Source organism: Sesamum indicum, linkage group LG1, assembly GCF_026168435.1.
Source record: "Sesamum indicum cultivar Baizhima isolate 11 linkage group LG1, ASM2616843v1, whole genome shotgun sequence".
Classification (NCBI taxonomy): Eukaryota; Viridiplantae; Streptophyta; class Magnoliopsida; order Lamiales; family Pedaliaceae; genus Sesamum; species Sesamum indicum.
The window spans coordinates 17,124,420-17,152,314 of NC_142657.1; the positions used below are offsets into that span (position 1 = coordinate 17,124,420).

Below are 27,895 nucleotides of genomic sequence, written 5' to 3' on the forward strand. Positions count from 1 at the left end.
TTAAAAATAAAATAAAATTGTGATGGATACTCGTAAATTAGATAAGTTTCTTGAACTTACAACTTCTCTATAGTGTTTACGGAATGTTTCTAAGAAGTCTTCTAATACTTAAAGACTAGAAAATACACCTTCAAAACGAGATGCAAAAATTCAGAAAGGCATACTTTACATGTAAGGCATACTGGTTGCCATATACTCTTTCCTTTGTGGCATATACACTTAAAAAGTACTTAAAACAACTCAGACACTAACTCCCAAGACATAGGGCAAAAGAAAACAACTACTAAAGACTGGAGAATGCTTGATGTGCTAGAAGAATTTCAGCTTTCCTTTGGCTACAGATGCTTTTGCCAGCTCAAAATGACATGATGCCTTCTGGGACCCTGTCAATCCAGAGCATGCATTACCAGCCCCAAGAGTCACGGCAAAGTAGAGATAAATAGTGCACAGGAAAGCAAGGAGAGCAAAAGCAGTCAGAAGAAATCGATGTCTCTGAAAAAGGGCTGAACAGGTTCCCAATTCACCGTTTCGTGAGTACTGTCTCTTGAGTAACGGTGGAGAAAATGCAGTCTGAGTCTGTGTCCTCCTATGAGGTGAAGTTATAACGTTCTCAAGAGCCATATATTACGCTTGCTTTGCCGGCCACAGACAATTCCTGCAAATGTTAATTCATCAGAAGGACATTCAACCGACAAAATGCCGATTTCTTTGGCTGACCACTAGTTTGATTCTAAATAATTGAGGATGATTGCCAGAATCTCGTCACAAAAAGAACATAATTTGAAGAATTCAATAACTTTAATGCAACCAAAATTAGATGTCAAAAACTTTACACAAGCATGAATAGAAAACATGAAAGAACAAAACTCATAAATCTGGACCAACTATTGAGCTCGAAGCTCGTCCCAGTTCCAGGTAGCTGCTCAGCAACAACACTAGCCAAAAGGAAGATATGAACAAATCTGTAAATCACCATTTAAAATGTTACTCATTATTTCATAACTCCATGATGACCATGACAATGTATCTAGTATCCCCCCACAAAAATATACAGAATTGTTGTTCATGATGCATAATCTTCTGGAGAAGATGTGTTCACATAATATATGAGCTTCAACGGAAAAATATTGTTTGGAGCATGGGAGAAAGCAAAATCCTCATTAGACTACCTCTTTGAACTTTTTATAATTGTCTTTACATGAAAATGGGGAAAAACCCAATTCTTCTAGTAATTTCAAACTCATGACCAATTACAAGGTAAGGCAAAGCTCCAATAACAACCAGGCATTAGAGATCTTATTGTTTCAGTACTCTAAACAAAAACAACGATAAGAAACATGCAGATTTTTTAGAAATTGACAGGTGCTTACAGTTTTTCAGACTTATTTTCCCACATAGCTCAGCTACCCAAAGCTGATTAATAAATGCCAAGTGATACAATAACCCATCTTGGATAAGGATAGACGTCTAATATTTTGCCACATACTAGCTATGGCTAAAGTCAGAAGGCAGCTAATATAACTTCAAAAGACTAATGCAATCCAAGGGCAGTTCATGTAGAGATCATGAGTCTAGGCCAAGAGGCAAGTGGCAATAAGAGTTTCACCTATGCGACGCTTGAAGTTGAGAAGGGATATTTTACATGTTAATAATTTGAGGCTGCATTACCTTGTTATTCTTTCCTTTCCACCCCTTCTATTTACATTTCATTTTGCCTTAAATGTTCCAAAACATAACATGGATTACTTATACAATGCAAAAAAGAACATACATACAGATAACTAAAGATATCTATTGTCAAACCATTTGAAAACACCAAAAAATTTTCCCTTAAAACAATCCTAACTTGAATCAAATCATTATAAATCCTTAAAACTAATCCTACTTCCAAACTTAACAATTCCCATTCCCCCAAATTGCATGAAGTGCCTAAAACATCACGTCTGCCCCTGTAACTTTCATTGGCTTTTATCAAATCAAATCCACAAAGCTCAAATGTTAACCAATTCCACCAAAAATGATGGGAAGCCCAATTATTACACACATCATCAAGCTTCTATACATTTAGCCCGTTCCAAAGCCCTCATTCACAATCATATCTTCCCATCAGCGAACCATTCATTCATCATAAACAACAAAATGCACCCCTATCAATCCACTTAATCTCCGTCCCCAAATCAACACCAGCTAAACAACCCACAATATCTTCGAACAAAAGCACCCAAAAAATCTCAGCAAATCACACCACACAAACACACACGCAGAAAATCAACAGATCTGCAAGAACCCACAGACAAAAAGCACACAAATAACTTACGGGTGAAGAAAACGGAAACGAAAGGAGCTCCCCACCAGACGATCCGGGCTGGCGACGGCGACGCCCTTCGAGCAATCCGAGTTTTCCTCAAACCCGAATCAAACTCAAAAAAGAAATAGAATTCCGATTTGCTTCTTCAACTATACCAAGTATTACTCGTATCTGCACTTTTATCTCATTCCGTGCCCGCGTCTCGGCTGGATATAAGGAGAGATGCCGGCATCAACGGGCCACGCACTTTCCACGTTTGGCGTCTCAAGAGAGAGAGAAAGAGAAGAAAAATGAAAGAAGGGGTGGGGATGTTATTATGGACCGCGTTAGAGCTTCACATTTCTTCAACTCACTATTCTTTTCTATTTAATCCTTTTTTTTCTCAAAAAAATAATTACCACATTTGCAATAATCTTACACAAAAAAATTTAATCTATACAGAGACACCTCTGTAATAACTACCTCCACCCTCAACATACCAAATATAATCATTTTTTCATAAATAATCTCTTTTTAGATAATTATAAAGATTATTTATTTTATTTTATTTATTTTGATACGTAACTATCTTCCTTTCTTTTAAATTAATTAAAATAATACAATAAAAATTTAAATCATGAACACGCATCGAGTATGTTTTAATAGCTTATATTTAGTCGATGCAATGAAATTTCACAATTTTAATATTGTTATATTATTTTTTATTAGTTTTTTTAATTTATTTAAGATTAAGAAAAACCATGTTAATTACTTCTTTTTTATTTTTTATTTTTATTTGACTTTTTGGGGGTTCTCTATTTTTGGGTAGTTAGGGCTTTTGATTTCGATTGGGGGCGTTTTTCTTAATTTGGCCCATCCTACGTCTCTAGGGTCAAATACAGAGGATGATTCAATAACTCCAATTTATATTATATTCCACAATTTTTTTTTCTTTTATAGCTATTTATATTTATCATTTTCTTTTTATAATAATTTTATTTTCTATTTCTAATCTACTTATATGATAGTTTTTTATTTTCCTCTCGTCCTGTTTAAATGTATTCATTAATTTAAATAATCTAAATTTGAATGTATTATTCAGCTATTCACAAATTAAAATATGCATCTCAAATTAAAATTGAAATAAAAAATTCAATCCAATACATATTTCCTTAAGTGCAAAGCATTGCTCACAATTACTATAACATTAAATAATAACTTTGCTCAAACAAATTTCATCCTATATATGATCAACAACTCAACTGATCCAAAAAATATTAAAATAAAAAAAAATCAACATTATTCACACAAATTATTCTCGCTTTTTAAAAAATTTCACATACACTCGTCGAAGACATCAATAATGTTACACAAATTACTCCTGTTTTTTAATTTTTAGGGATGATTTCTATAATTAGGCAGATCATATGTGTAAATAAATAATAGATAAGGGGTATAAATATAATTATCAATATTAATTAATATGCACTCATAATCTCATTAAACAATGATGTGATGTAGGCCCATTAACAATTTTTTAATACATGCGCAAAAAATTATTTCTTTAATTTACAATCTAAACTTAGATTTTGGATTCAACTCGTAGTATTAGTATTAGTTTAAACTAATGATATATTATTCACTTTATCTAAGAAAAATATTAAGATGAAGCAAGGGATATGTATTTTCTTGTCAATATTTCAACATAAAGAATAGGGATAATTATACTTTTGTTTGTTGAGGTTTGCTGTAATTATATTTAGGTCTTATATGATTTGAAAAATTACATATAGTACCTTTGAGGGTTACTTTCATCTAACAATAAGTCTTGTTATTAGTCACAATTTATCAAATTTATTGAAATTAATAAAAAAAAACTGAATAAAAATTGATATTTACTCTCGAGCGACTTATTACAGGTAAAAAAAAAAAATTCCGACTAAACTACCCTTGTAAAGGTGAAGATATACCTGCTCATACACATTGATGAGTGAAGACGTATGAGGATATTTTGGTCATAAAAAATATTTGACCTGCAATAAATCAATAATAAGTCAATCATGGACAAATATAATTTTTTTCACCAATTTTTTTTATAATATCAATAAATTTAATGAATTTTGACTAATGTAGAGACTTATTTATTAGACGGAAACAAACATCAAGAGTGTTAGATTTAATTTCTCAAACCATAGAAGGTCTACATGTAATTAGATTGGCTCACCACCACCCTAGATAAAACCCAAGGAGGTCTCAACCGATGTCTTCTATTGTGAGCACATTCATAAAAAAATTAGAGAACTAGACCTTACAAGTTGCACAAATATATGTAGTAAGAAGAATAGGAATGTGAGAATTAAGATGCAATAGAAATTGTGTGTACCTAGTCCCCTAGGACCTCTTATTTATAGTGTTAGGTTAGGACATGTAACAATTCAAATTAAAATAGAAACAATGGTCATTAGTGGGGTGTTACACAATTTAATTTAAAAAATAAAAAATTAAAATATTATTTTAAACTTTTAAAACTTCAAATTGTAACATATAATTGATGTATAATTCAAAAAATTAATTAATCACATAACAAATATATCACAAATATTGCGTGAATAATTTAGTTTAGCAAAACCTAATTTGAGTGTAATAATTTTCTCTATTTACTTGTAGGCACCACATGTTGACAATTTGATTTCGTGCCAATTAACGCTGCCTTTTCACTATTACCTTCCAGTGATAAGTTTTCTGCTCTGAACATATTGGTTTAGTGCATGCAATCATGTAATGAAAATATGTTTGAATTAATATGTCTTTTATGATAATTTCTTATATGAAACATACGTGATGTTTAGTAATAATATTTTTTTTTTATGAAAAGACGTGATGGAATGTATTTTCTAAAATGGGATAATTACAATTCTCATTTGAGGTTTAGTGTGATTATATATAAATTCCTGTGTTTGGAATTACATATAGCATCCTTGAAGTTTGCTTTTGTCTAATAAATACATCACTGTTAGTCAAATTTCACTGAATTTGCTGATATTAACAGAAAAACTGAATGAAATTAATTGATATTTACCCTTTATTGACTTATTTAGGTCAAACAGTTTTTTTCAAACTAAACTACCCTTATAATAGTGCAAATATATCTCAAACATGCATTAATACGTAAAGAAGTATAAGGGTACTAAATGTAATTTTTCAAACCATAGAGAATCTAGGTGTAATTGTACCAAATTTAAAAGAAAGCGAGTGTAATTATCTCTTCTAAAATTTATGATCCAATCCCACGAGAAAAAATCCGAGCAAATATGATATCACGATTTAAAATAAGTATTAAAAATATTTTTTCGTAATAATATTTCTACAAATTACTTTGCCTACAATTTTTTTGAATTTGAAAAAAATATATTCTCACTACTAAAAATTGAATGTTTAAACTCGTTCTGTTGATTTGGTTTGGATCAATCGATTTCTGCTACTTATATGAACCTTATTCCAACTGGGTCTCTGACGTGGCTCCATTCTGAAAAGATATTTACAATAATTTTTACTTTTATAGTATGAACAAATTATAAATTAAATAATTGTAAAAATTGAGAGTGTTTGACAACAAAAAATTAAACGTGATAAATATTAAAGTTTGAGTTCGAAAAAGTAATTTAATATTTATAAGTTTATTAATAAATCGTAAAAATTGATAGAAAACTGTTTATAATTTTCTATTTAGATCAATTTAATTTAAATAACTTAATTAAAAATTATGAAATAAACGCTCTTTTCAATTTATTTTCAATAATAAACTGGTATAGGACTTGGGGGTCAAACGAAAAGTTGTAACAATGAAAGGGCATAAGTGCAATCAACAATGAAATTCGCCATAATTTGACTGTTCCGCACCATAGCATTTTTGACCATCTCGCGTTCCTGCTTCCGCCGGAAGGTATGCGTGCATGTATATATGTATTTATATATTCACACATCTATATTTGTGTGTGGGTGTAGCAGTAAGTACAATTGCATGATGAATTATCTGTTAGGGTTTCTGATTTTTGTGTCTTTCTGATATATTGAGCTGGGGCTTTGATGATTCTGAATTAGGGTTTTTCTTCGGTGATTGGTGATCAACCTAGTTTAAGTTAATCGATCGTTTTAAATTGGCAGTTCCAGGGGTTGAATTGTATTTGCACGATCAATTTGATCATCGATCGTTGAGTTTTTTATAGAAGAAAGATGTGGGCAGCTTCATGCCTAGCATCATGTTGCGCGGGCTGCGCTTGCGACGCGTGCCGCACTGTTGTGTCGGGGATCAGTAGGCGCTCGGCTCGGATTGCCTATTGTGGCCTTTTTGCGCTTTCTCTGGTAGTTTCCTGGATTCTTCGAGAGGTTGCTGCACCCCTCATGGAGAAGATTCCATGTGAGTATTTGCTTTTTGCATCTATTTTTATAAACTGATTATCAAGAGTTAAATACATTGCTTTCTACACTATACATTCTCGTATTAATAACTTTATAATTTTATTTAAATTGGTCAAATTGGGCAACTTATGTGAATCAGAAATTCATATGAATGTGTAACCAATAAGAGAAAAGAAAGAATGAAATTCAGGGTAAATGAGGTATAAAGAATTAATAGAAAAATCTTTTCTTTACTTATCTGCACTGTACTTCTGAAGTGATGAGGAAGGAAATATCTCCTTGAGAATAGAAATTGTGTACTTAGCGTCAAGCTGCCATTACTCTTTGTCTCCTCATATATGAGTTTGCTCTTCATGTTTAAGACTTAAATTGATCTTTGTTTGCAAAAGGAAAACATCTGAAGATTAGATAAACAAATAAAGAAAGGGTCTGAAAGGGATGAGGGAATAGAAGGCTATCTATTTCTGTATTAATTGAATTCTTTAAGTTGCTTGTTTTCTTGGATTGGTAGTAAGCCTGACAACCTAATGAAATTTTTTCAAGGGATTAATCATTTTCACCAGACGCCGGACAGAGAGTGGTTTGAAACAGATGCAGTACTGCGAGTTAGTTTGGGAAACTTCCTGTTTTTCACTATCCTTGCCATTTTTATGATTGGTGTGAAGAACCAGAAGGATTCTCGTGACAGTTTGCATCATGGGGGTTGGATGATGAAAATTATTTGCTGGTGCATTTTGGTAATACTGATGTTCTTTCTTCCCAATGGAATCATCAGCTTCTATGGTAAGTGATATGCTTACAAAGTTTATAAAATTGATTAAGCTTTCTTTTCTTCATCTTCCCATCCTTAATTTGTTGTTTTGTTTGGAAATATGTGCATAAGATGGGAATACCTTACACTAAGTGGTGAAAAAGTTTGATTTTTTCAGAAATTAAGATAACTAACACTTTTCTGTTGCTGCCCTTTGGCTTAATATCAATGAGTTAATTGCCAAATTACCCCTGTAACTGTATGTTGTATAGAACTAAAATTGAGTTAGGAAGTTGAAAGAAAAATTTCTGGACCTCCCTTTTGTTCGTCTGTTGTGGAAAAACTTTTGTTGGTGTGAAGTAGGATCCATGGTTTTGTTTCAACTTTTTTGCATGATGACCTCACCTAGCCATTTAAATTGGACCTAAAAGTGGAAGAGCGAGGGTTAAAACTGATCCTAAATCCTACTCTAATTTCTAGGATAATCAAGGAAATAAGTATATGATATTCTTTTTTGTCGTTTACATGGCATAACTTATCCTGTACACGTAAAATCTTATCTAACTAAGATGATTTCCCGGTAGTTAGTCATATTTTATTTTGTGTTATAAATGCAGAGGCAACATCAAAGTTTGGCTCAGGATTATTCCTTCTTGTTCAAGTTGTCCTTCTGCTGGATTTTATTCATGGATGGAATGAGAAATGGGTTGGATATGATGAGCAGTTCTGGTGAGTAGTTTTATTTGTTTAGTTAATTCCATGTTATTCTCTCTAACAGGAAGAAACACACTTGTAACAATCTTGAGATCTTAATTTACTCACTCACTTCACTGTCTCTTTGTGATTTTGCAGGTATATCGCTTTGCTTGTGGTTTCACTAATCTGCTATGTGGCAACCTTTTCATTCTCTGGCCTGCTCTTTTATCTTTTTGCCCCATCTGGACACGATTGTGGACTTAACACATTTTTCATCGTGATGACCTTGATTTTGGTGTTTGTGTTTGCTATCATCACATTGCATCCATCGGTACGTCTCTGAATTTGCTGTAACCTATCCCCCTTTATCCTGCCCCTCTAGAAAATGGTGCCTATGAACTTTTGCTGGACACACATGCTCTGCCTAAGGAATTATTGAATTAAATTGGAATGAAAATAGTAAAGGCTGTAAAGTGAAGTGCTTAACCTTTAGCTTGGCCTGTCTGTCACGGTTATGCTTATCTTGAACTTATATTTATGGTTGGCTTCTATTTTGTTGTTGTTAGTATAATTGTTATTGTCTGTAATTGTTGTTATTGCATCAAATGTACGGTGATGTAACTGATGTTCTAATCCTAATATACGCTGTCATGACATAGGTAAGTGGAAGCATTTTGCCATCTTCAGTTATATCTTTGTACTGCATGTACCTCTGCTATAGTGGGCTTGCCAGTGAACCTAGGGACTACGAATGCAATGGCCTTCACAGACATTCTAAAGCAGTTTCAACCAGCAGTCTTGCTATTGGGCTGCTTACAACTGTGCTATCTGTTGTTTATTCTGCTGTCCGCGCTGGATCTTCTACAACTTTGCTTTCCCCTCCAAGCTCTCCTCGAGCAGGTAAGTTCTTCTTTTTCATTAATGTGATTGATTGTGGTATATAATTTTCTGTCGGGCAATGTGTCCAAATCATGCACATGAAAGCACTTGTCCTCCAATTGAAGCAAATACTTTCATAGTCGAGTCTTGATTCTGATTGAATATAAAGAACTTAAATTTGCAAACATTATAAGGGTTTCAATTGAAAGGACACCTTTGTTTCTCATCCTGCTGGAATTGTCTAAGATTGTCACTACCCAAAATGAGTTTTTGGGGTTGGATACTTTTTTTCTTCCATATTTTTACTGTCCTAGGAAACAAACTGTTGGTGGAGTATACAGTTGACAGGAGTTTTGATTATGCCTTCGGGCTGATTTTCTTTTCCACATTTGATATGGCAAAATCAATATTCAAAATACCCAATGTTCGATCTCTTCAATACAGGTTCTGGAAAACCTTTGCTTCCATTGGACAAGGCAGATGAGGAACATGAGGAAAAAGAAAAGTCAAAGCCAGTTACATATTCTTATTCCTTCTTCCACTTAATATTCTCCCTAGCTAGCATGTATTCGGCCATGCTTCTTACAGGTTGGTCAACATCAGTTGGAGAGAGTGGGAAGTTGGTGGATGTAGGTTGGCCATCAGTCTGGGTTCGTATTGTAACCGGTTGGGCCACTGCTGCCTTGTTTATCTGGTCTCTGGTTGCACCAATCATCTTTCCTGACAGGGAATTCTGACCATCCAAAGTAACCCACACACTGCATACATCTGTGTAGATTTTCATGTACTCTGAAGTACTTCAATGTACGAATTTGTCGAACTTTTATGTTGCTGGAATCTTCCAGCAAAATGGGATGTCAAATTGCTTATCCTCTATTGCTTGTAAATAATCTGCCAGTTTGATTAGTTAAATAAACTGTATTTCGGTAAGAGCCCAAACTTCTTCCCTGTAGATCAGAAAAGTTCTATGCCACTGCCATCTTTTTATCTCCATGGGAATCAAACTTCTTACGCGAACAGGTCATCAAATGAATTGTTTGAGATGCTGAGTTTCAGAGATCGTGTGTCTGCGCTAATATGAATCCAGTCAAGGATATTGTTCTCAGGAACTACAGCATCTCTTTAAGAGATGTTTTGCACTGAACTTCCTATACCCAACTTTAAGAAAACATTCATGGATGATCAAAGTGGTATAACGACCTCTTTTTCTTGAGTTATTAGTTTGAATCAGAAGTTCATTGCTTTTTGCTTTTCTTTCTCTTCGTTTCGACCTATAACGGTAGAGATGGAGAAAATTCAGATTAGAGCCCAGAGTCTCCTACAGAAGCAAGAAATAATGTCAAATTCAAGCAATTCATTATTAGCCCAAAGTTCGATGCTCTGCGTATCCATCCTTCATCTCGTCCGGCCATCTATTTTACTTAAATAAGAATAAAATATACTTGGAAATGTTAAAAGTTTCAAGCTCGACTAGTATCTGTTTCCAACTAAAAATTTCTTCAAGCTCAATTTAATTATTAACAAAATCAAACATAGCACAAACTTTAAGGACGATACTAATTCAATTAAGCTCCAATAACAATAAAGCAGTTCCATGTTTGTGAGTCTTGTTTAGGAATTCCGGGTATAACAAATGTAGAACTCATTTAACCTTTTACTGATGGAGAAAGAGGGAGGGGGCATTTAACAATCAAAACTCCAGTTGATCACCATAGTTAATACAAGACAATGCAATCCCAACAAGAGTAAAATATATAACTTTTTCTTATATTCCCAGTATAAATAGTGAAAAACATTTAAAACCTGTGTTTACTAAAAAATCTTTGATGCAAGTTTGTCAGTGTTCAATCCTCAAAATCTCCAGCATTCTCCAAAAGGTAGTTCACTGCCAATTCCTCGTTCCGGTCACAAGCTAAAAAGGCCTCAATGACAAGAGCTCTGTCAAAACCCATGGCCTCCATCTAAACATAATAAACAAATGAACTCATTAGTACAGACCCACAGCATATTTCGTGTTGTAAGAAACTTGGAAATGAAGTGCAAGAGAAAGAGGAGCAAAACAGAGTGAAGGCATTAGGCATTTTCATACTCTTTCAATGGCCTCCTGCTCTGCTGGTGTGACACTAACAGCATGGGGCATCTCCTGCTCAGCCTGATCAAATATATCCCTATAGATGAATAAAAGCTACTAGATTAACATTGCATGTGTTGCAGAGAATGTAATACACGCATATCATGTGGTTAGATAAGAGAGAGAGAGAGAGAGAGAGAGAGAGAGAGAGAGAGAGTTTTAGTGGTATAAGGGGGAACACTGAAGATGAGATTTATGGTATTAACTTGAGTATTAGGTAAAAAGTAATCCTGTATGCCAATTCACACAGCAATGCCATTTTCTAGATGCATAGATACTCACCCTTCAGAACCATCAACAGGTTCGTTGATTAACTGGAGGAACTCCTGATGGTTTTCTTGTATGAGTCTAAGGAGTGAAGGATTTTGCTTTCCAAGCTCCTGAAGCATGGGCTGTAAGGGGAAATAAATTTTAGCATTTCAAAATAAGGAGATATTTCACATGAACAAAAAAATAGAGGATTTTAAAAGCTACCTGTAGAATCTGTGGATTAGCTTGAACCAATGAACGCAACGCTTGAAACTGGATTCAATTAAAGAAACTTTTTAATATAACTCTCATTTTCAAGGTTTGGCACGATAAATACACCATGCATCCAGAAAAGGAGAAATGGGAGTTAAAGAATATTTAATTCCAATTGGTATTTGGTAAAATCAGAATACAAAAGCTGAAGATAAGCATTTGGCATTTGAAGAGCTTATGAGATATAGTCAAAACTCAAACGAACATCATAGACAAAATAAGCAAAACCCCACCTGTTGGTTGTTCCTGAGGAAATCAAGGGATCCAAGACCAGCACCCGCAGCACCAGAAACGGTCTCCTGGAGAGTTTCCAACATACAAACATTAAAACAGGGGAAAATAGACAAACATGGCATTATGAGCACCCTAAAGATGATGAAAAACCTGAGGAAACAAATTCAAAGGAGATGAATTGGGTGCTCCTGAAGCAGGTGGACCAGTTGCGGCAACAGAATCAACTGCAGGTTGGGCCAATGGAACTGCAACTTCAGTGCTATCAGGGATTCCCTACAGAAAAAGATAATAAAGTGAATGTCTGTTGCTAACGGCCAATGGACAAAGTAAAACAAGAAAATGAATCAAAGCATACTGAATACAAGTAATCCACTGCTCGTTCTGGATTATTATACGCAGCCCGAAGTGCACGTGTTACTGTCTCTTTGTCCCAACTACCACCACCCATATCAATTAGTTGTTGAATTGTCTGCTCAAGATTATTACTAGCAACTAAATTGGAAGCAGCATCTCTATAAGGATCCAAAGGGTCACTGAAAAAACAATAATGATTAATTCAATTCTTCCATGAAATATTAGAGGCACAACAGAATCACAAATGAAAAGATTCCATACCTTGCTGTTGGAGCAACAGAAGCTGATCCAGTGCTCTTAGCAGCCCTACAGGACCAAAAAAAATCATCAAGTGGTAAATACGAACACTAGAGGTGAAAATGCTGCTGTAGATATTTTGCAATAACTCACGGTACAGATGGTCGAGCTTCAGCTGCAGGGGTAGCGTTGCAAGCTGGTGCAGCCTGCTCAAAGAACTAGGTATGAGAAATGAGAAATCTCACAACATAAAGAACAAAGAGAAAACTTGAAGAAAAGAAAAATATGTGTATGTCTAGAATAGCACCTGGGAAGATGTCGACCCACTTGCGCCCGAACTTTTACTCTGCAGTTAAAAGAAATGCACGAAAAAGGAGAGATTTAACAAGGACTAACGAATTGCAAGGCTTTACCATTCTGAAGTTCATAAAGGGATCAATTACATAGAACTAGCCACTACCACTACCATGGTACACACATTACCATCCATGACTAGGTAATTGTAATACTTTCCGGAGATTCAAATAAACCAGCCCAGGGTCCGACAGTTACCTTGCTTAGCATGACAACAAGAAACCCATCCTCAGAGACCTTGTTTTCAGCCAAGGTACTTTCGTCTTTCAATACTTTCCCATTATGAATCAATAATTGCTGACCACATGGATAGTTATCTTTGCCTTGTACATCTTCAATGCTTTTCTTAACAGCCATTATCTAGTACCATAAATATCCAAATCTTGATCAATCAACAGCATGGGAAAGACATAACGGTTTCAAATAATAAAGTTCAGACCACCATTACAACATATACTACAGTTCCAAATGTGGAGAAGTAGCAACTCAAGTAGAAACTAGAAATTAATCAAAGCATATCATGAAAAAAACTGGGTGTCCTACACGTCTTTCCAGTGTTGGTTTCCCTTCTAAAAACCTTCAAATTAAGTAGTATTTATGCACAATCATGTTCAAAAATTCCAGAACAGCCACAAGATCACATTTTTCCAACTCTCGGGAACAACTTCCCTCTGAAAACTTAGCAACCTTCTAATATTCAGCTTACAGTTCAAGCAACCAACTTGACAACTTTAACTCAAACACTCCACCAAAATATGCTACAACATAAGGAGAAAAAAGTGAAAGATGAATATAGAATCTTCCCCACAGGCAACTCCTTAAAACCTCACCTACTAACACATTTTTTCAAGCATTTCCTAAAGAGCCTAACACACACCCTTTCTAGCAACTAAATTGAATTGCTTCGAGTAATACAAGCAAAAGGGTCACTAGCCCGGCCACAATATCCAACAAAACCTCAAAATTAGACAGAATAATACTCGCCCACTAATCAAGCAAAGTACTCAAATCAGATGCATGCTCTAGGTACAACTTCCACACTACCCAAAAACGAACCAAAAATTCCATTTTTTCTCACATTCATCAAAATACACACAAAATAATTCGCATTTCGAGACAGAAAATAGAGAGAAGGGCCACTGACGGTGTCGTTGGGGTGGACGCTAATTTGGAAGTGGCTGCCTTTGAGAGTCTTCACGGTGAGCTTCATATCGGCGAATTCTCAACGAATTTATGTCAAAAAGATGTTAAATAATGGGCCAAAAATTCAAAACCCTAGAACGTACACTATGGATCCAGAGAGAGGAATGAAGAAGAAGAGAAAGTATGCAAGCAGAAATCTTGGGCATGGGGTTTTTTCAATTCAATTTTATACTGCAGATTGACACGTGCGCTCCACGTGACCTGCAATTTTCACTATTTTTTTCTTTTAGGGATAATTAGATTCTGCTCCCCTGATATTTGTGTAATTACGTGTAAATCCCCTAACTTGAAAATTACATCTAGCATATTGAGATTTGCTTATGTCTAACAAATAAGTCTCCGTTAGTCAAAATTCACCGAATTTGTTGATATTAACAAAAAAAATCTAGATTAACCCCTAATTGACTTATTACTAACTTATTGTAGGTCCAATAAACCTTTTAATAATCAAATTATCCTCATACATTTTCGCGCGTTAATGCATATGATGATGTATATTTTCACTGTTATATAGGTAGTTTAGTCAAAAAAAATTTATTTGACCTGTAATAAGTATGTAATCAGTCAAATCATTGGTAAATATCAATTTTTATTTTATATAAGCAATTTTGGTGAATTTTGATAAACAGATGGACTTATTTGTTAGATGGAAACAAATTCAAGGGTGTTAGATGTAATTTTTCAAATTATAGGAGATCTATGTGTAAATATACCAAACATCAAGGAAGCAGAATGTAATTATCCCTTTATTTTATCCACTCTTTTAGTCTTCTTTTCTTTTTTCAATTCTTTCATCCTTCAAATTATATGGATTTAGTTTTATTCAAAATTTAATTTTTGGCCCAAAAATTCAAAATTAAAAAATTTATTAATATTTTATTATATATATATATATGACGCGTGTAAAATTAATTTTTGTGTATGTCAATATATATATCGATTCAAATTAAAAAAAATCAAGAGATTGTTATATTTTATAATACTTTTTTGATATACATATATAAATAATGCCTTACCTTATAAAAATATGGATTTGTTTCCATATTTACCTTATTAATTAAAGTAATTATAAGATAGTATTCATTTTCAATAACTATTTCTGAAGTTAAACTTTTCTACTATAATTTCCAACAACTGTTTTTGAAATAAAAGTTGGTGTGGTGCAGTCTTACTCATGAAGTGTAGAATACAACACTAAAGATATTTACCATCATCAATTAGAAGAAGTGTCGGGCGACTATCGACAGTATATCTCCCTATTTGAATCGAGTCGTTGTCAAGATCTGTAAGTTGCTTTTGTTGTTAGTCTTATATAGCTTATTGTTAATCCCTTAAAACGTTGTTAGTTTTAGACGTTATAAGGCGGAATAGTGTTGGTGTCGTGACACGGACTGTTAAGTAACATATGACACATTGATCGAGAAACGTCGGCCGATTGGAAAATGTCATGTGAGGGTGTATGACTTAGGCACACAACTGCTGAAGGTATGGGCCGTAGGTACAGAATGGGATGTGGTAGTTGGTTTCAACATCATTTTGACATTTGTTAGCTGAGGACAATATGAGACAAAGTGTGAGAGGCATTGTAGGAAATAATGGAAGGATGAAGATGATGTGCGCAAAAGGACAATGTTGGCGAGACAGATTGGTGGTGTGTGGGCAGGACGTTGAGTGGGATTTCTTGGAAGAAGTTGGACATTGCACGCAGAATGACTAAATGTTGTCAGCAAGACCAAGACTTGGTGTTTGGGTTGCAAACTAAGGCAAGAGACAATTTAAACAAGTTGTACAAATAATTGATGCTGTTTAATTCAAGATAACTGCCTACCATATACCAATGTGGTTGCACATTTTTTTTTCGAGTTAGAGCGTGACACAGTGCTCAAGTAAATTTACTTGTACAGAAACTAAGGAACAAACTCAAAATTGGGTGATTTACCTATAAATATATGTTGTCTTTTAAGTTTTTACATTCATCCGTCTGTCGATAAATATATCTTCTTTTTTATTTGGTTAAATAGATAAATTAAAAATTAAAAATTGTATACACGCATCAATGTGCTCTAGTTGCTAATACATTTATTAAGTGTGATAACCGGAAAGGAGAGATTCAAATTCTTTAACTAACTATAACAATTGGCAAAGTATGTACGCGGCCTAAAAATGCCTTTAATCATACTTATGTTTTTTTTATCCCCATATAACTATATATTTTTTTATTAAGTAATTTTATTAATAATTTATTATTCAAACATACATGAGATTAATTTAGGTTTAAATATGTAAAATGAGCAAATAAATCCCTATGAAAAAAATTAGCAAATTATCTCTGTATTTCGAAAAACGTAGTAAATTACCCTCTATCAATAGTTTAAATATGAGATAATTTACTTTATTTTTCAAAACACAAAAAATAATTTGCTATTTTATTTTTTATATAGGATTTTTGTTATTTTTTTATATTACAGGAAGATAAATTGTATTTTTTTTTCATAATTTAATTTATTAATTTGAATCAATTATTTAGTTTACATTTCTTTCATTAATTCAATAAATATGATAAAAATTTAAATTATTATACACGCGTTAGATATACGTTAAATATCTTGATTCCACAAGCATATACGTATGATCTCCTCTATATCTATATAACTACCTTAATTTCAGGTGGATTCTATTTACCGTTTCCACGTTTCCTCTATTTTGGTAGTATTAAATTGATTCGCCTCCCATGGACTGGACTCAGCTCATTCCCCGTGAGTCCATTTTTCCGCCTATATTCGAATCACATGCAGCCAGACTAAACCAAGGAAAAATCCGGAGGTAAAGTTGGAAATTTTCTGTATTTTTGTTGGATTTTTTGGAATCAGTGACATTTTCTGTTTAATGCAGAAAGGATTTGCGGATCGCCGGCGGAGCGACGTGCACGCGTGTTTCGACGATGATTTGCCTCGATATGTAGGAGTTTGCGCCTGTATACGCGTATATTGGGAGTAGATTGAGGTTTTGGATGCGATGGATAAGGAGAAGGAGGAGAAGAAGAAGTATCCGATTGGAGCGGAGTATTACACTCTGTATGAAGAGGTGGGGACGGGAGCCAGCGCTACAGTTAGTCGGGCGCTATGCATCCCGCTCAATGAGATTGTCGCGGTCAAAATCATGGACTTTGAACGCAGTAACTGCAATCTGGTAACGCTCCCTCTGTTTACGAATTAATAAATATATGCATGTGGATGTAGTTAGAATGCTATAGGATTTCTGTTGCTGGAAACAAGTGTTCTGTTTCTGTTTTCTTAGGATTTCTTCCTGGAATTTGATTTTGATATGTGCACGTGGTGCAAATATATGTGTATCTGTAATAGAGGCAAGTTAATGTTTTCGGTAGAAGTTTGTTGGTTCTTGGCGATTTAGTGAATATGGGAAAACTTTGTACTTTTAGAGGCACGTGTTGACTGTTTCTTAGATCGTATCAAAGAGTTGGAGAGTTAGTAGGAAAAATGAAGCTGCTGATGAGGAAGGGTTTTAACTGTTCATGAGCATCTAATACTGCATGGTAATGAGAAGATTTTTATTTTGAGTATGGTTTGGAGATATTTGAAGATGCAATTTATTAGTGGTCCAGTTGTTGTAAATTTACATAACGAGATGGTTTGACATTCGAAGTTCTTGTTTTCATTTATTGTGGGATTATGGGAGCTAGATGTTACTGTATTCAATAAATATCTCTGCTTCCTAGGATGTAAGGATATAGAAACTTTATACTACAAATGGAGACGGTTTAGAGTATATCTCTAATTTTATTTCCTGTAATATCTTATTTCGATTGAGCAAGAAGTCCTGTACTTGTTGTTAATTGATTTGGATTTAAATTTGAAACGTTTATTTAGAGCTTTATAGCGAAATTTTGCTGTCATTAGATGGAAACTGGTCTCTGATGCTAGTATACATTCATCATAACATTCTGGTTTCGTTGTTAACTTGCTCTCCTACTTGAGATTATCATTGAGTCCTCTCTTCTGGAAACGTGATAAAGTGTATTGTCTGATTGAGTTCTTGTTTGCAACCCAGAATAACATTTCACGGGAATCACAACTAATGTTCCTTGTTGACCACCCCAATGTTCTTAAATCACACTGCTCCTTTGTCTGTGATCATAATTTGTGGGTCGTAATGCCTTACATGGCTGGAGGTTCTTGCCTACACATATTGAAAGCTGCACATCCGGATGGTTTCGAGGAGGTTGTTATTGCAACAATTTTGCGTGAGGTGTTGAAGGGCCTGGACTATCTTCATCAACATGGCCACATCCATCGGGATGTCAAAGTAAGTAGATAATATATGAAATTGTTCCATATTCACGCTGTTATTTGTTTTTCATTAATTTCATGAGGTGCCAATTTAAATGAAGTTCTGAAATATATAGGACCATGTATTTGTTGGTCTATTTGGTGGTGTTCACGGTGTATATATACATACATATATATATTTGTTGAGGATATAACTACTAATATTCAGCCGCTCTTCTTCCCATTTTACTGTAGATGTATGTGTCAATATTCAGCTAAATGAGCAATCTGAATTGTAACGCATAAAATGTCATGTACATTTAAAAGTGACGGACTGGTGCAATCCAATTGAATCTATCAATTTAAATGAAGTTCTGAAACATATGGAGCCATATATCTGTTGGTCTATTGGTCGAGGATATAACTATTATTAGACAGCTTCTCTTCTTCCTTTTTGCTCTAGCTGTACGTGTCAACATTTCAGCTGAATTGGCGTTCAGAATATTCGTCCAGATAAATGTGAATACATTTAAAAAGGGGGAAAACTTTGTTTACCTATTTCAATATATCTGAATTTTGATTCTCTATTTTGCCTTTTGGCAATTTCACATATACAAACATAATCCTTGGCTCTTTGTCTCCCGGAGGCTTTATTTAGACTTAACATAGTTTAACGCATACTGGGACTGCTGAAAGGGGAAAAAGGGAAAAAAAAAGTTTCATGAACTCATTTAACGTGATATCTTATTGAAGAGAAGTAAACACATACTACTGACAGTGCAAGCAGAATTACGGTTTAGTATTTTATTGATGCCCATATGATGATTGTTTTTTTTTTTTTTTTTGAGAATGAAGATTAGACCACTTTCTTTGGGCTTCACAATCTCTTGGTCACTTACTTCAACACCTTCATAAAGAATCAGCACCAAATCATTGGCAGATTGCAGTAAATCTCGATCTTTTATTATCTTAATCTTAGGCGTCATTGTGTTGTTTGGTTTTTTGCAGGCTGGTAATATTCTCATTGATTCACATGGTGGAATCAAACTGGGAGATTTTGGTGTTTCTGCCTGTTTGTTTGATTCTGGTGATAGGCAACGGACGAGGAATACTTTTGTGGGCACCCCTTGCTGGTAGACTACCCTTATACGCAAGTCATTTTATCCCGGGAAATCAACTCCTATTGCTATCAGCAGTTCACGACAGAAAGATAATACGCCACAAGCAAAATATAGTAAATAAAGGGGTAAATTACAACGGGCTCCCCTGAGGTTTACAATAATTACAAATACCTCCTCGTTTTAAAAAATTACAAATACCCTCCCTGAAATTACAAATATCTTAACACCCCTTGTGACATCTCACTGTAGGGGGTTATTTGTTTGGGTATTTGTAATTTCAGGGAAGTATTTATAATTTTTAAATAACGAGGAGTATTTGTAATTAAGGCAAACCTGAGGAGCCCATTGTAATTTACCGTAAATAAAAAACACACACATCTGTGTGTTAATGTATGTGTAATATGGATGAATGTTTATAACTTGAATATGTAAGGATATGTGTGTATGTATTCATTCATATATTATGCATGCACACTCACACATAATGCATATACATGTATATTTTATGCATATGCATACACATGCTTACCTATAAATATGTCAGCAGCTTTCAGTTTTTGCATCCTTATGATGGGATGTCTGTGATTTGCAGGATGGCTCCGGAGGTGATGGAGCAAGTGCATGGTTATGACTTCAAGTCTGTTAATCTGTTCCAAATTATACTCTTTCTTAATGTAACTGAATATTTGAACATATTCTTACCTAATGGATTGGCAATTGCTCTAGAGCTGATATTTGGTCCTTTGGTATAACTGCTTTGGAGCTTGCTCATGGTCATGCCCCTTTCTCAAAGTATCCTCCAATGAAGGTGCCTAATGGTATAGCAATTTGCTTTCTTTGTGTATGTAAGCTTCTTCTGATCCAAGGTACATATTTTCTAGGTATTGCTTATAACATTGCAAAATGCACCACCTGGCCTAGATTATGAGAGAGACAAAAAGTTTTCAAAGGTATGCTTGCCAAGTCATGCACTGAGTACTGACTGATAACCGTTTGCTGCTTTATTGACATGTTGTTTCTGTCTGTATTTGGTTTATTTAGTCCTTTAAGCAGATGATTGCAAGTTGTTTGGTGAAAGATCCTTCGCAAAGGCCTTCTGCAAAACGGTTGTTAAGAAATCCTTTTTTCAAGCAAGCTAGATCAAATGATTATATAGCTAGAACTCTTCTAGAGGGGTTGCCAGCTCTTGGTGATCGTCTTCAGGCATTAAAGGTTATTGAATATGTCTAGATATTGCTATATACTACTACAAGTGTCAACCCTTTTCTAATAGAGGTTATAAATTGATTCCAGAGACATGAGGAAGATATGCTTGCACAAAAGAAAATGCCAAATGGGGAGAAAGAGGAAATATCACAGGTTTGCTTTTATATCTGCAGCAAGAAGCTTTTCACTACCATTTTCTGAGGACCATCCTGGTTATCCATCTGTTTCTCTTGTTTTCCACTTTAAAAGATTAGAAAATGAAAATATTTGGATTAGTGTGAATACAATGAATTCTGATTGACACATTTTTTTTTCTAAAAAAAATCAGTTGTTAGTTATCTACTTATGCATGCTATCCTTTTCTCTGAAATCCTATTAAGGTGGTTTTGAGTGAAATTGAAATCATCTGTAGTTTGTCTTAGAAACGATCCGGAAAACTCATGAGGAATCACTTACTATGATATAAATGTACAATCAAACATGATTAACCTGAAAATATATAATATTCTAAGATGTTGATAATGAATAGGATACTGCCACTGTAAATCTCTAATTATCATCCTCAAACCAGACTTGGTGACCCATGCATGCCTCACTCCTGCATATGAATCGGTTGAGTTCTGACTCTCCAGACATACTTGAACTATTTCGGTATCAGACATCAATTCAGGGATTCACTTTAATACAAGATTAAACCCTTTGCATTAGATTTTTGTAATAACTACTCATGTTTGCAAAGTAAGTTTATCGTACTACGCAGATGTTCCTGAGGTCAAACTTGAAAACATTGACAATTATAGAAAGTATAAACAAGTCTTTTCTTCTCTGAACCAATCTGTTCTATTTGCATCATAGTTTTCAACTGTCTGTGTTGAAATCACATAGGCGACTCCCCAATGAATGAGATTGCAAAGACTACTTGCACCTGATTGTGAAAAAAATTGATGTTGCAGATATAAGAGGATCAGGCATTAGTTAGATTCTTCTGTAACTTGCAAGGTGGTTGTTAGACAAGGGGATGATTCTAGAAAACTGTAACACCTTGAAGGTTAGCTGAAGTTGGCTAAAGTAGTTGTTTATTTAGTGGCAAAACTTTAACTGTCAAGAAGTTCTTAACCTGTTAAAAGATAATTGTGCTGATGATAGGAATTAGGATGAATGTTAATTAATTGGTTATAAGTTTTCAATGCACTTGGTATCTGCAGAATGAATATAACCGTGGGATTAGTGGTTGGAACTTCGACCTTGAAGATCTGAAGGCCCAGGCTTCATTGGTATTCACTCTTTCAATACTGATATATTGCTGCAAATGTTTGATCAGAGTGAGGAAAAAGTACATCTTATCTTGCTTCCTAATCCAGGATGATGATACTATTATAGAAACAGATGGAGATCTGCATTACAAACAACTCAAGCACCAGCCATTTTCGTCCAGACGTTTTACACTCCTTCAACACCAATCGTCCTCTGCAAGTCAACATTCAGATACTGCAGACTCTGTATGTCATTACCAATGGTTGTATCAAATGAAGGAAGATAGTGTCCTAACTCTTAGTCTAACATAATAATTGTTCACAGGATGATAATGCCCATAACTCTCTTTCATCAGTTGACTCCACTACTATCACGTATGTTCCAATAATTTGCCAATCCTTTTATTCTTCAGTAATCTCTTGTTTCTCCCACGTAGTTCGTGATACCTGCTCTGATACCACCTATTTGCTTCCTTTCTTCTCATGTTCATGCTATGTTAATGCAGCATAATTAGTTTGATAACGCACATATGCTTTCTCTTGTTATTGATAATGCATATATACTTCCTCTGATATCATAAACCCAAACCCTGCATCTGTGTTTCTCAGTTTCAGATTAAACCATGCATGTATGTCCACCTATGGTTTTGCTTCCTGAATATTTCTATCTCTTATTGAACCTTCACCTAATATCCTCATCAATACATGCACTAATAAAACTTATCTTCCTAGGGTGAAAAGTGAAAAATCTGATGATGATGTGAGTGTGTCTGGTTCAACAATTGAGCAGTCAGCAACAAATACATCTCCCGGCCCTGAAATTCTGGTGGAGAAACCTGTCCCTGAGGTGAATAAAAGATCATCAAATGGAGCTCCGGCAAGTTCTAATCAGAGGTATGATGTTCTTCTAGATTCACTGGAGTCCTTACCTCCATTGCTCTTTGTATTGCATTATTTCTTTTAATTATATTTCTAGGTTCTATAGTCTGAAAAGTGAAACAATACACAAGATGTTCTTCAAAAGTAATAGACAATGATGCCTTCATATTAGAAAATGCACAGACAATTATAGTTGTCTTAATGAAATTGGCTGCCAGCTATTTCCAGAAAGAAAAGGAAATTCAACTTGATGTTTCAAATTGACAAGTAGTTGACCTGGACGAGACAGCTTGGAAAAATCACAGACTAGTTCCATTTAAGGTTTTGAGTTGTGTGAATTTTATGTTTTAAACATATGCTCAATAAGACAAGACATGCATATTTACCTTATTTTAGCAATTTAATTTTTTTTATTGTCATGCATTTGCTCTAATTTCTCTACATACATCTCTTTTCATCTTCCTTTTTTATTTGTCTTTTTAGCTCTTTTTTTTTTTTCAAAATGATCAGTTACACTCACACCCTCTATGTACTTACCCTTTATCCACTTAAAATTTTAAAATTACACCTAGACCCCCTCGAAAAATGCTTCATTTATTATTGCACCCTTATGGATAAGAGTTTGAATGAAAAATGCTAATATAAGCAAAAAAGTTAATTCAATTTTCGATTGTATCTCTCTTACACAGTGGTCTATACCAAGATATCCTAGGTAATGTTTTCAAACATTGTAGGGACATAAATAATCTATATATATATTGTTAAGAAAAGGGATAATTGTAATGAAGTACTATTATGGGATTATAGTTGTTGGAGATGGACAAAAAAGTTGTACTGTTTATGGTTATATATATCTTTTCTTATATGTAAAGTAAGGTTATAAGTATTCTTGCTTCTATTACATAAAAATATCTGGTCCAATCGCAGCTTCTGGTATCGTAGGATTGAAATATACGAAAAAGGAAATGTCTATAGAAGCAATGTGGGGTAAAAAAACAACACTATATTTAAGAGTGCAACAAATCTTGAAAGAATGTTCTAGTGTTGCCCTACAAGTTATGGGCCATAAATCTTATGGTACTTGTGATTTTCACTCTGCGCCAACTAGTAAGACTGTTTCCAAATAATATAATCAATACACACATCCCAATAAAAACTAATTCGTTAATTAATCTAATCAATCTCTACATAAGAAGAGTAACTTATTGTATAGTTACCTTATAAAGACATATTTACAAAATGTATACCTCAGTTACCAGTTCCAGAAACACCCTTTCAACTATGAAAAGTTCAATATAATACATTCACAGGCAAAATGATCATTTATAAATTTATTATCTTGAGTATTCTTTAAATTTTCATTTTAAGAAACAGAAATTTCATTATTTGCATTAGGGTTTACAAACGGGATGTTTTGGGAGGGGCTATGAATTTTCTTGGTAACATTATCCAAGGATAAAGTTACATAAAGAATTCTTTGCCCCTCAAGTTCTTTAACTGTGATGCTTCATTAAAGTTTTGTTGACAGTATGTCTCATGTTTATATTTTTGGTCATGTAATCCCAGAGACAAATTCCAAAGTCAATCACAGAATTCATCAAGTAGTGTGATTACAAACCTGCAAATACTGGATGATGCTCACGCTGAAACAATACCCAGAAGTTCAAAAACCTCATGCAAGTCAAGTATATTGTTTGGAACTTTGTCTTTCAATAAACATTTTTGGTGTGGTTTGTGTTAATACTATCTGGGTTCTTGATGAACTGCATATTTATTTGCAGTAAGTGGTGATGAAGTTGATGAGAAGACAAAAAATACTGTTGTTAGGCAGAAAGGACGATTTAAGGTTACATCAGAGAGTGCTGATATGGAAAAGGTTACAATTCAGCTCTTCTTATGTGTTGTCTTGTTATCATTTATTTCAAATTGAACTTTTCCTTTCTTTTAGGTGGTACCAGGTCCTATGCTACCAAAAAGCCACAGTATGCAGGTTAGGTTTGAAATCTGCATTATGACATAAAGAATCCTACACTCTAGTTGGACATGATTTCGTTTTTCCTTTTTGTTCCTTTCTAATGGTTCTCTTGCAGCTAGAATTATCTGTCTTTTCCAAAAGTTTTGTAGCTGTCCTCATTTTTTGTTGGTTTTCTTGTGGGTAAATGAGGCAAGTCAAAAGGATCACTTAAGCAGGGGATTTTCTTGTCTCTTTATATATGATAACGTTTGTTCTCAGCAGATTGAAATTTAAAATGCTGCGTCTACAAATGTTAACTGTTCTGCGTTGCCGTTGTGTCCTGTGTCACTGCGTTTGTTGTTATATGTTATAGTTGATCTATTATTCAATGTCATTCGATATATCTATCTAAAAAGTTACTAAGATTTGAGGACTTGTGATTAACTTAACTTGGTTTTGAATAACCAGTGACTGGCCTTTTGTTGTTCATGGGAGCCTTACGGGAACTAAAGCTATGCATTCCACCTGAGGGATAAACAACTTGGAAAAAGTTTGTTTTTCAAGTCAGCTTATTATTTTTTTACACTTCATGGAGAGTACTGTGCATATATTTATCTTTAAGGGAACTAAACTATGCATTCCACTTGAGGGATAAACAACTTGAAAAAAAAATGTTTTTCAAGTCAGCTTATTACTTTTTACACTTCATGGAGGGTACTGTGCATATACGTTGGTGTCTATTAGAATGTCTTGAAAGAATATTTTGGAATGTTTACGTAATTGCTCAACGTCTTGCCATTGCCTTCACCGATGCCTTCGACAATGCCACCAGTGACTATCCTTTTGTTGTTCATGGGAGCCTTAAAGGAACTAAATCTATGCATTTCACCTGAGGGTTAAACAACTTGAAAAAAAATTGTTTTTCAAGTCAGCTTATTACTTTTTACACTTCATGGAGGGTACTGTTTATATATGTTGGTTTCTATTAGAATGTCTTAAAAAAATATTTTGGAATGTTTAGGTAATTGCTCAACGTCTTAACATTGCCTCACCATTGCCCTCACCATTGCCTTCGACAACGCCTTCAACAACGCCTTCACTGTCGCCTTATAATGCTACTCAATCAAATCCGCTTGCTCAAGTGCTTTTTCCCTGTCTGCAATATGTCCTGCACACAAATATTATGCAAAGGGTAATGTTCTTCCTCAAAGGAATAATTTGTTTTGTTTCTTGTAAGTATTCGGTATAATCTGCAGTTTTTCTCTTTGCCTTTCCCCAACAGGATTCTCTTCTTACTGCAATGAAGCAAGTAGGTTTTGGAGATTGTACAGGTATCAACAATTAATGCAACTGCAGATAGAATGTTCTATAAATATACTTTTCTGCACTCACTCTGACTACCCATCTTTGGAGACACAGGATACACAATGATGAATGCGGCTGTGACAGAAAAGTCCTTGGTATGTAAAAGGATAGGGTTATCAATAACCAAGCATGTGATCCGTAATCACAACTTTTCCCCTTGACATGTAGCTAGTGAAAGCAGAAATTTTGCCAGCACATCTTGATTCTGTCTATAAATATCAGGGTCATCAGATATAAACACGTTAATCTTCCTTCACATTGCAACTTTATATGTTGTTGTCTTTTTGTTAACCTTCCGATAGCTTTGCCTATGTGAAGTGGGGCATGGTCGAGGGGTTTGGGGGTTCAGAGTTGGGGGGAAAATGATCCTAGATGTGTGTGTGTCTCCGTTTGTTTGCCTTCTTCAGTATTTATGCAGTTCAAGAAAAAAAATCATGAAGGAAACTGTTTAGTATAATGCTATGGTATTTGTACATCTTATGTTATTTCTTTTCTTTGTTTATGGTATTCAACTAGACTTAATTAATTTCAAATTTTGTGCTTACATTCTTGGAAGATGAGAAGAAAACTGATGCCAATTTAGCTTTTCTTATTTGTTTTCCTTTCACTAAATCAAAGACATGTTGTTTCGCATTTAAGTTCCAATACATTCCCCTAGTGTTCTTAATTTTTTCAACTATGATCTTCAGGATTTCATACATCTTCTTGGTTTACTATTCTCAAGCATATATTTTACCATGCAATGTTGTCTTATAGTTGGAGGTCGCTCATGATAGGGAAAAGGAGTTAATCCGTGAGATGACTGATCTGCTCTCCAGGTATGCATCGCTATGCACAATATACATAAATCAGGCTCTGTGCAATGAAATATCTGTACTGAAATTTCTTTTTTGAAGGCTCATATGCGTCCAGGATGAGCTTAAAAAATGTAAAGCTGAAAGCGCACAGGTGAACTCCTTCAGTTAACTTTTCACATCTAAAAACCACAGTTTGTTATGCGACTAACACGTTAGTTTTGGTGTGCAATAGCAGCTTTCAAATATGAAAGATAGATTTAAGTGATAAACTGAAGCAGCTAAGTCACAAGTAGCTTGATAGACCATTATTCACTCTGTTGTGTACAGTTGATATATTGCTGCACTAACATGTGGTTAGATACTAATCCGAAATACAAATGGACTTGAAGTTTGTCTATTTATTTGCATCTTCGGAACGAGTTAGAAATCTAGCATACTGTTTCTTGGGCTACCTCTCTGTTTATCCTTTCTTCATTTCTTTGTATGCGTTACCTGTGAATTTTTGTGCTTTAATCTACATGTAATTTTCTGTGGTTAAAGTACGAGAAGCTTCTAATGTTTTTTGCCATCACTAACTCTTGATTTTCTCCCCTTCATTTTTCTTTACGGAAGAACAATCTTGTTGGGAATTTATACCCAAGTGATAAGCCCTAACTTACTGGTCCTGGGCCAAATAATAATTTTCAATAGAGATAAAGCAAATAAATGAATCGTATGAACAAGGCTTAGAGAACCAGATCCGGTGAAGGTCTCTCGCAGCCACTCAAGCCGGCAACCTCACTCACCAGTTGCAAGTTTTACTAGAAAACAGTAACCCGATCCACCAAGGACCAAAGCACAACCAACCAACACAACTAAGGGTCACATATTCGTTCACAAAGAACAAAGGGGATTTTTGAGGTTCTGGTATTGTTTTTTGAGTTGTTAAATAAACCAAAACAAAGGGGAGGGGGAATTTATAGTGGTC

At 34.5% G+C, this 27,895-nt stretch overlaps 4 protein-coding genes across 7 annotated transcripts; 2 read left to right on the forward strand and 2 right to left on the reverse strand.

The window, feature by feature from the left end:
* Positions 1-7: 7 nt before the first annotated feature.
* On the reverse strand, positions 8-2,628 carry LOC110012618 (uncharacterized). The gene is made up of 2 exons (XM_088879419.1): positions 2,318-2,628; positions 8-655 (listed from the first exon to the last, which is right to left on the reverse strand). The coding sequence occupies exon 2, from the start codon at positions 619-621 to the stop codon at positions 310-312; it is 312 nt and encodes a 103-aa protein (XP_088735545.1). The 5' UTR covers positions 622-655; positions 2,318-2,628; the 3' UTR covers positions 8-309.
* A 3,488-nt stretch (positions 2,629-6,116) lies between these two features.
* On the forward strand, positions 6,117-9,971 carry LOC105165368 (uncharacterized). The gene is made up of 7 exons (XM_011084347.3): positions 6,117-6,230; positions 6,452-6,704; positions 7,250-7,489; positions 8,075-8,186; positions 8,310-8,484; positions 8,813-9,053; positions 9,477-9,971. Exons 2-7 carry the CDS (start codon positions 6,521-6,523, stop codon positions 9,767-9,769), a joined length of 1,245 nt encoding a protein of 414 aa, XP_011082649.1. The 5' UTR covers positions 6,117-6,230; positions 6,452-6,520; the 3' UTR covers positions 9,770-9,971.
* Positions 9,972-10,659: 688 nt separating this feature from the next.
* LOC105165371 (ubiquitin receptor RAD23b) lies at positions 10,660-14,207 on the reverse strand. Of its 2 annotated transcripts, none has more exons than XM_020693400.2 (12): positions 14,009-14,207; positions 13,063-13,224; positions 12,818-12,856; positions 12,664-12,716; positions 12,535-12,579; positions 12,275-12,452; positions 12,070-12,192; positions 11,919-11,984; positions 11,638-11,685; positions 11,446-11,555; positions 11,122-11,184; positions 10,660-10,993 (listed from the first exon to the last, which is right to left on the reverse strand). In XM_020693400.2, exons 1-12 carry the CDS (start codon positions 14,072-14,074, stop codon positions 10,945-10,947), a joined length of 1,002 nt encoding a protein of 333 aa, XP_020549059.1. In that variant the 5' UTR covers positions 14,075-14,207; the 3' UTR covers positions 10,660-10,944. The 2 variants fall into 2 exon arrangements, with proteins under 2 accessions (XP_020549059.1, XP_011082656.1); XM_011084354.3 differs by having other exon boundaries at positions 11,122-11,200.
* Positions 14,208-16,723: 2,516 nt separating this feature from the next.
* On the forward strand, positions 16,724-27,379 carry LOC105165379 (uncharacterized). 3 transcript variants are annotated; one of them, XM_088886280.1, is made up of 21 exons: positions 16,724-16,890; positions 16,960-17,256; positions 18,136-18,390; positions 19,362-19,486; positions 20,067-20,111; positions 20,201-20,282; positions 20,356-20,424; positions 20,516-20,686; positions 20,768-20,833; positions 21,886-21,954; positions 22,042-22,179; positions 22,259-22,308; positions 22,666-22,827; positions 24,379-24,492; positions 24,598-24,688; positions 24,761-24,802; positions 25,788-25,958; positions 26,049-26,097; positions 26,186-26,226; positions 26,888-26,949; positions 27,028-27,379. In XM_088886280.1, the coding sequence occupies exons 2-21, from the start codon at positions 17,083-17,085 to the stop codon at positions 27,095-27,097; spliced, it is 2,046 nt and encodes a 681-aa protein (XP_088742406.1). In that variant the 5' UTR covers positions 16,724-16,890; positions 16,960-17,082; the 3' UTR covers positions 27,098-27,379. The 3 variants fall into 3 exon arrangements, with proteins under 3 accessions (XP_088742406.1, XP_088742051.1, XP_088742220.1); XM_088885925.1 differs by having other exon boundaries at positions 24,379-24,497; positions 24,594-24,688; positions 26,888-27,379; XM_088886094.1 differs by having other exon boundaries at positions 26,888-27,379.
* Positions 27,380-27,895: the final 516 nt, after the last annotated feature.